This window comes from Narcine bancroftii, chromosome 9 (assembly GCF_036971445.1).
Source record: "Narcine bancroftii isolate sNarBan1 chromosome 9, sNarBan1.hap1, whole genome shotgun sequence".
NCBI lineage: Eukaryota > Metazoa > Chordata > Chondrichthyes > Torpediniformes > Narcinidae > Narcine > Narcine bancroftii.
The window spans coordinates 56,113,709-56,122,615 of NC_091477.1; the positions used below are offsets into that span (position 1 = coordinate 56,113,709).

At 45.4% G+C, this 8,907-nt stretch overlaps 1 protein-coding gene across 1 annotated transcript; it reads right to left on the reverse strand.

The window, feature by feature from the left end:
- Window positions 1-2,246: 2,246 nt before the first annotated feature.
- Window positions 2,247-3,691, reverse strand: LOC138743664 (actin-1-like). The gene has a single exon (XM_069899222.1). It carries the CDS (start codon window positions 3,507-3,509, stop codon window positions 2,394-2,396), a length of 1,116 nt encoding a protein of 371 aa, XP_069755323.1. The 5' UTR covers window positions 3,510-3,691; the 3' UTR covers window positions 2,247-2,393.
- Between the last annotated feature and the right edge of the window lie 5,216 nt (window positions 3,692-8,907).

Consider the following 8,907-nt stretch of genomic DNA (forward strand, 5'->3'; position numbering starts at 1 on the left):
TGCACATTTAAATTCTTTTATAATCATTTAGCCTTACTGGCATTGAGCCATTGGCCACCCTGTAAATGACCTTGCCCGGACTCTCCAGCCTGTCTGTATTTGGCCGTGGGACATTAGCTTTTGTAATCAGCTTAACCTTACTGGCACTGAGCCATTTGTACCCTGCTAATGGCCTGGGATGGACCCACTCCACTAAGCCTGCCATCATTATAAAATTGGCATGTCTACTTTATTCTCCCTCTTTGCCAGTTTGGGACCACCCTGCTTCACTCCAGGCTTAGAAACATGGAATGGTGTTGGAGAAACTGTTGGTAAGATGTTTAAAAGTGTTGGGAGCATTTAATTAGTGTCCCTTGTAGGACAGATGGTGCATTGTAGTGATTTTTCCATGATTATTGTGCAATGGAATATTTGGGAATGTTTTTGGGAAATAAATTGGTAAAATTAGAGTAGATTATGTACATACATACACTTTAAAGCAGATCTTATTTGAAATACTGAAAAATTCATATTCTGTCACATTACAGAAACCTATGGAGAATGCTATGCACATTTCACAAGTAGGTGCTAATTGAAATGATGTAATGATAAGGGTATTGTCTTGGATGAGCCAGGTTGTCTGTGTTGGACCTTTTTGCAAGGCTTTTGAGGTTATTGATTATTCGAAGGTTATTGAAGGTTTGTTTACCTAAAACAACAGATGGGAGCAGAAGACTAACTCCTATTGATTGCTGGAAAAGGTGGGGGGGGGGGGGGGGGGATGCGGTTTGCAGAAGAGAGAGAAGAACATACTGCTGGCAGTTTTGTCTCAGAAAGTGAGAGAGACAGAAGGGAGTCTGTGTATGACAGAAAGCTGTAACAAGCCAGGAGAAGCTTGTTGGAACTGAAACAGAAAAGCTTCAGAGTGGCGGATGGCTGGAAGTGCTTTCTGTCTGATGTTTCTCTTGGAATAAGTGGAACAGAAAGGAACTCTGTGTAGGCCTGAAAGAAAGAGGTTACCATCTGGGGAGAACCCTGATGGGGCAAGTTTCATCAGCAAGACATTGAGGTGACTAATGGTGGTACCTCAGTTATGGAAATCCTGGAACCACACATCTCTCTCTACAAACCTACAAGAACCTTCCTGAGCAGTAAACATACACCTTTTGAGTACCAAAGCCTGGTGAACTTTATACATGTTAAATTCCATGCACAGTATAAGAATTGTCTGCAACCAGTGAACTTGGAAGAATGAGAAGTGAGATTGAACTGTGAACCATTTGTTAGAAATAGAAGTACCTTAACAGAAATTGCTCAAGACAAAAATTGAGAACAAAGAACATTTATTATAACAACAATGCAAAGTTGGGTGCTTCCCCTTACCCTGGGAATACACACATACACTGGGGCTCACCCAACTTTTATACAGTGAATTTCAGTATCGGAATACCCTCCCCCTTACATTCTTCTGCCTCCTGGATGGGTTTGGCATTAGGCAATCCTTCCTGCCTATGTGCAGTTTCTGTGAACTTGGAGGACCAGGGGGTATCCTGTCGGTGTCTCATCATGTCATTATCATCACAACCTTGCCCTTGTCCCCATTCACACCTTTCCAACTCTCAGAGCTACAGTCTCTTCATATGCAGAGTTCGCTAATCCTGTCTAGGGTTTACTAATTTAATATGCATAACTTGATAAATCTGTGTATGGCTTACTAATTATATATGTAGAACTTGGTACTTCTGTCTAGGGCTAGGAGACCCTTATCTCATCCAGACTACCTCAACTTCCTACATTCTATTATTCCTTACCTCTCCTTATCTTATTCATATGGTGGGCTCACTGATCCTGTCGAAAAGACTAGAAGATTCTTATCTTACATAGGCTGACTCTGCTTCCTGCATTCTAATTTCCATGCTTAGCCTGTTCATACTGGTTTAATCCATCACTCCACATGTCTGCACTAGTTTCCCCATCTTTCATATTTTTATGTCAAGTTTCCTCATCTCTCACACATTTGTCGTGGTGAATATCTATTGCTGCTGGGTTTTGGGGTCCTCTGGGCTTGTAACAATTGTATGTACAAGTTGTATGTATATGTGTGTGTGTACCATTTCCCACACTTGCCCTCTGTAAATAAAATCCTATACTGCCAAAACTGTGTGTCCAGTGTCCTTGTCTTTGAGCCCTACCAAACCTGTTCCCTCACTCACAAGTTGCTTGTCCATTTGTGCACAAGGATGAAAAGAAATAAGACTACACTGGAATTGCTGGTAAGAAATATTAATTCCAAATCACTTGTTGATTTGAGCAACACTCAAGACATTGTGAGCTATGAGCTAACATCTGATCACATACATTTTCAAATTTGATCACTGCTGTCACACTTTGGAAAAAAATGCAGTTCTTTTTGTTTAAAAACATCTCTTGTTCACCACAGATGGCCCAAACTCATTGTAATCATTGAGAGTAATCCACATGTGCTTAAAGGATGGCAGACTTGTTAAGATTGAGGCTCCAGTCCAAACAGAATAGTTCCTTTGTGGTGGGGCGATGACGTTCATTAGTACTCCAGTGGGTGAATGTAGTTTCATCTCTTTCATCAGCCGTTCCTCGATTCCTGGGAAGAGAGATGACCCACCACAAAGCAACATGTTGTTGTACAGTTCATTATGCAAGCTTCGCTCACATTTTGCAATGCTGTTTAACATTAACTTGTGAACTCCATTATCTTTTAGTCCTGTGTTCTCAGGTGTGAAAAGCAACTCTGGTGCTCTAAAAAGTTCATCTGAGATTCTAATCTGTTTACCATCTGGCAACCTGTACTCGCGTTGTATTTCTTCTCTTGGTTTTCTGCTGTCCACTTTGGAATCAAAGGAAATGTAGCACAGTTTTTCCTTGATGTCCTGGATAATATCTGTCGCCATCTTTTCAGCGACAGAATGGCCACTCTCCAACATGAGCCTCCAAAGACTTTCGGTAATATCACTCCCCGCCAGTTGAAGTCTTTGCACAGCATCTGGGAGGTAGTACCCTTCATAGATTGGCACAGCATCAGTTATTCCGTATCCACTGTCCAAGACCATACCTCGAGTCCGACCTGATGAATAGAGGGCTAGTGTAGCTGGAATAGCAACAAATAGTGCGGGCACGGAAAAGCCTTCAAACATGATTTCAGCCATCTGTTCCCTCTGGCCGAATGGGGTCAATGGGGCAGCAGTCAGCAAAATTGGCCTCTCTTTAGGTTTTACGCGCAGTTCTAAGCCATAGATGTGTCTCCAGATCATTTCCATTTTGTCCCAAGAGGTTACCATGCCACGTTCAATTGGATACTTCAAACTCAGGACTTCACGCCTGGCTTGGGCTGCTTTGCCAACGTAACAGTCTTTTCCATTGCTGTTGTGCGGTCTCTTCGTAGATTTGGAGCAGCCCACAACAGATGGTATCACTGATACTGGGATGCTGTCACCAACAATCCCAGATTTACAGAACCCAGATCCATTGTCTATGATCACAGCAGAACCAGCCATCCTTTGGATCTTGTACTAAAGACAGAATGATGAGCAAATCAGTTGAGAGATGGGTTGTCGTTGATTTTGAATTTCTACTAAGCTTGGGGAGGGGGAAAATGGGGTAGTTTGTTTGTCAATTGATATTAGCTTCTTCTGCACAGACAACTACAGCCAGTACAGTCACTGATAATGCGGGGAGGAGGGTAAACAGCTCAGATTATTACACCCTCGATGATGCAACAATGGACCAGCAGATAATCAGAGAAATGAGCTATTGCATTAGTACCATCTAATCTGTTACTTTATCTTGAGGTTAATTGTACCAAGTTAGCATGTCCTAATGCAAAATCACAGCCGCAGAATTTCAATTTCAAACCCAGTGCTGTGAGCCACAATTTAAACAATGTTTTGAGCATAGTTACTAAGTCCTATTTATGAAGTAAATCATAAGGAAGCAATCGTGTACTGACCAAATTAATATAGCATCGAATGTGAAATGTGCAACTAACATCAGAAATCAAAGGGTTCTATGTAGTGGAAATGTTCTCAGGTGCATCTATTTCAAATGCAAGGACTATTGTCGAAAAGGCAGATGAGCTTCGAGTGTGGATCGACATGTGGAATTATGACATTGTGGCCATGAGTGAAACTTGGTTGCAGGAGGGGCAGGATTGGCAGCTCAGTGTTCTGTCGGTTCATACGTGATAGAATGACTGGGGGGGGGGGTGGATGAAAGGGGAAGGAGTGACATTGGTCATACCTTTGCTGTTCCTCAGCTCCACCCATCTAGCCTCTGTAGAAGAGCCCTGCCTTAGCACAGCTGTGATATTTTCCCTGTTGAGCAATGCCACTCCTCCTTTCATCCAACCCCCCACTAACTTTAAATTGTGGCTCGCAGCACTGGATTTGAAATGGAAATGTTTCTGCAGGTATATTAAGAGCAAAAGGATGATAAGGGACAAAATTGGACCCCTTGAAGATCAGAATGGTCGGCTTTGTATGGAGCCAAAAGAGATGGGGGAGATCTTAAATAGGTTTTTCCCATCAGTAATCACTAAGGAAACAGCCACAGAGTTGTGGGAAACAAAGAGTGAGGTCATGGAACCTGTACAGATTAAAGAGGAGGAAGTGCTTGCTGTGTTAAAGCAATAAAGGGTAGATAAATCTCCAGGGCCTTGAGGAAGGCTAGTGTAGAAGTTGCAGGGGCTTTGATAGAAATATTTAAAATGTCCTTAACCACGGGTGAGGTGCTGGACAATTGGAGCTCACGTTGTTCCATTGTTTAAAAGTAACCCAGGTAATTATAGGCCATTGAGCCTGACATCAGTAGTTGGTAAATTATTGGAAGGTGTTCTAAGAAATTGAATATATAGGAATTTGGACAGCCAGGGATTGATTAGGAATAGTCAACAAGGCTTTGTGCATGGTAGGTCGTATTTAACCAATTTGATAGTTTTTCGAGGAGGTTACCAGGAAAGTTGAGGAAGGAAAGGCTGGAGATGTTGTCTGCATGGATTTTAGTAAAGCCTTTGACAAGGCCCCACTTGGGAGATTTGTCAGGAAGGTATTCATGGTGAAGCAGTGAACTGGATTTGACAACGGCTGGACTGGAGAAGTAGTAGTGGATGATTGGTTCTCAGACGGGAGGCCTGTGACTAGTGGTGTTCCTCAGGGATCAGTGCTGGGACCACTGTTGCTTATCATCTATATCAATGATCTGGATGATAATGTGGTCAATTGGATCAGGAAGTTTGCAGATGACATAAAGATTGGAGGTGTTGTGGACAGTGAGAAAGGTTTTCAAAGCTTGCAGAGGGATCTGGACCAGCTGGAAAAATCTGCAGAAAAATAGCAGATGGAATTTAATGCAGACAAGTGCGAGGTGTTGCATTTTGGAAGGACAAACCAAAAAAGGATAAATGGTAGGGCACTGAGGAGTGTGTTAGAACAGAGGGATCTGGGAATACAGGTAAGTAATTCCTGAAAGTGGCGTCACAGGTATGTAGGGTTGTAAGGAGAGCTATTGGCATATTGGCCTTCATAAATCAAAGTATTGAGTACAAGAGTTAGAATGTTATGTTTAAAAACATCTCTTGTTTACAACAGATGGCCCAAAGTCATTATAAGACATTGGTGAGGCCAAATTTGGAATATTATATGCAGTTTTGGTCACCAAATTACAGGAAAAATATCAATGATAGAAAGAGTGCAGAGAAGATTTACTAGGATGTTGCCTGGACTTCAGGAACTAAGTTACAGACAAAGGTTAAACTGGTTTGGAATTTATTCCCTGGAGTGTAGAAAAATGAGGGGAGATTTGATGGAGGTATTTAAAATTATGAGGGGGATAGACAGATTTGCGGTAAACCACTGTATATAGTGTGGATGTGCAGTATATAGTGTGGATGTACTAGAACATGCCCCCTGCTGACTGTGCCTGAGGCTCCTCCCACTGACCCCTGAATAAAGGTGACTGTGCTACAGACCCCTCCTCAGTCCAGGACAGTCGCCCAGCATGGACGGACATCCAATCTGTGATGAATAAAAACCTATCAGTTTCCCTACAACTTCTTGTCTTTGAAGTTATTGATGGTACATCAATTTTATTCACATCAGTGTTTTGATAATGGAGCAGATCCTGAAGCTAGAAAATCTGACCTTGACCCACAATTGCCTGACGCATCCAAAAGCTCGGCCTCTGGCTGTGTTGCTTCAAAGCATTCCTGCAGGCCTCCTCTGCTATCATCTGAAGAGGATGACAGGCTGTATTCCCGGGTTGGGCCCCTGGTACACTCGATGATCAGGGATCCCCAGATGTACATAGCAGCAATGGAATACTGAAAAACCAATACCAGATGAGGTCTACGCGAGGCACCTCCTGGCTACCTGTAAACTCTGGCCCAGGGATTCAAGCGTCGAGTACCTTCAAGCCCTGTGAGCTCTTGGACGGGCCTGCAACTGTCAAGCAGTGACAGCTACAGTGAACTCGGAGGACCTGATCAGAGTCACCTATGTTGCAGGCATAAGATCCTGCTGCATCCAGCAGGGACTGTTGGAGCAGGGTGAGCTCAATCTGCAGAAGGCGGTTGAGCTGGTGGACACGCTAGTTAGTGATGGCCCTCCAAAACGTGGATGCATACTCAACCAACAACGTGACTGCGTCATGGTTACCGTAGGTGCCACCATCTTGGGAAAGTGGGAGGGCCACAAGCCTGTGGCACTCTGCCACGTCCTGCCAGCAACCCAACCATGGCTGCTGTACTCCACAACTACTGGAACAAAAGGTACTTGATCTGCAAAGAGCAGTTGAACTTACAGAGACACAGGAGATGGCCCTCCAGAACTCAGATGATTACTCTGCTGCTTGGTTGCCGTGGGCACCGCTAGTCTGGGATGGGGCATTGTCCCACCCTGTGAGTGACTGGTTCCCTATATTGTTCCACTACTCTAATGATCTTACCTCGGCCTCCATTGTAGGAGATCTTCCCATTGCGTCTTCCATGGGCAGGATTAACACCTGAGGAAACACTGCCCTGCCAAGGATGCAGGGTGCTCCAGGTGCTGGAAAAAGGGGCATAACACCAAAGTTTGCCAGTCCAAACCATCCACGAAGTCTAGCAGTGCCTCATGTGGAATGTCATCACACCGGGCTGCACGACTGGTGCCATCTTCCCTGCACTCCAGTGACGCCATGTGTGAATCATGTGGGCTGCCATTTTGGACTGCACTCCAAATGCATTTTCTGAGGCATATGATATCATGAGGGGTTGAGGGTGGCCATTTTGGGGCCAAGGGCAGCCATCTCTGGCATGGGAGTACCCATCAAACTCAGACAATGAATCCATACTAGCCTCCATCACCCTGAACCAGGAGACACCGCGGGAACTCACCAAGTCCGTGATCGACGTCCAGGTAAATGGACGTGTTATCAACTGTTTATTTGATAGTGGGAGTACAGAAAGCTTTTATCCACCCCAATACAGCTAGATGACTGTCCCTAAAAGTACGGCCCACCAATCACAGGATATCACTCACATCCATATCATACACGGCAGCCACCCTGGGGTCCTGCATAGTGACCCTGACTGTTAGAGGTGGAGTTTACAAACAGTTCAGACTGCTCATTATGCCACAGCTCTGTGCACCCTTTGCTACTGGGGGTGGATTTCCAGTGCCAACTTCAGAAAGTCACTCTGCACTTCCATGGGCCCTTTCCTCCCCCTCACCGTCTGCAATAAACAGTTCACAGATGACCCCTTGCAGGTGACATGTGGTCTCTCAACCCTTAAGGTCGATTTCACCCCCCCCCCCCCCCCGCTGTTCGCCAACCTCACCCCCTATTGCAAGCCGGTGGACACCAGGAGTAGACGGTACTGTGCGGCTGACAGGCCATTCATTAAGGCAGAGGTTCAGCGTTTATTGAGCGAGGGCATCATCGAGGCCAGTAATAGCCCTTGAAGGCCCAGGTAGTCATGGTAAAGAATGGGGTAAAAAGAATAGGATGGTCACAGACCATCAACCAGTATATGCAGCTTGACGCTTAACCCCCTTCCCCATATATCACAATATCGGGTATTCTCTATGATTGACCTGAAGTTGGTGCATCACCAGCTCCCAATCCACCCAGAGGACTGCCAGAAAACAGCATTCGAAGTAGATGGCCCCCTCTACCACTTCCTCCGGTTCCTTTCGGTATCACAAATGGGGTCTCCGTCTTCCAGTGGGAGATTGACTGCATGGTGGACCACTACGATCTACAGGCCACCTTCCCATATCTAGGTAACATTATTATCTGCGACCATGACCTGCAGGACCAGGATGCAAATCCCCACAAATTCCTCCAGGCAGCTAAATGTATGAACCTTACTTATAACGAGGATAAATGTGTGTTTGGACAGCATGACTAGTTATACTTCGCTGAGTGGTTGAGGACAGCATTATTGGCCTCTTCACCCTGTTTGGGTATCCCTGCTATATCCATAGTGACCGGGGATCCTCTTTTATGAGTGACGAGTGCTGGCCAGAGACATTGCCACAAACAGGAGCACCAGTTACATCCCCCGAGGCAATGGGCAGGTGGAAAGGGAGAATGCCACTATCTGGAAGGGCACCCTCCCATCCCTGTGGTCTAGAGGCCTTCCAGTCTCCCACTGGCAAGATGTCCTCCCAGAGGCACTCCATTCAATCAGACCACTCCACACAAAATAATGTTTTCCTTCCAGGAAGTCCACTTCAGGCACCACACTGCCAGCCTGGCAGATGTCCCCAGGGCTGGTCCTACTCCAGAAGCACGTGAGGAGCCTCAAGTCTGACCCACTGATCTAAAGGGTCTACCTCCTCCACGCCAACCCCCCCAATGCGGCACAAGGACATGGTCTCTGTTACAGATCTGCACCCTCAGGAGTTCCTGAGTCTA

What these genes read in the sequence shown, in the direction of transcription:
- LOC138743664 (XM_069899222.1), bottom strand. Translation starts at nt 3,509, where the DNA reads ATGGCTGGTTCTGCTGTGATCATAGACAATGGATCTGGGTTCTGTAAA.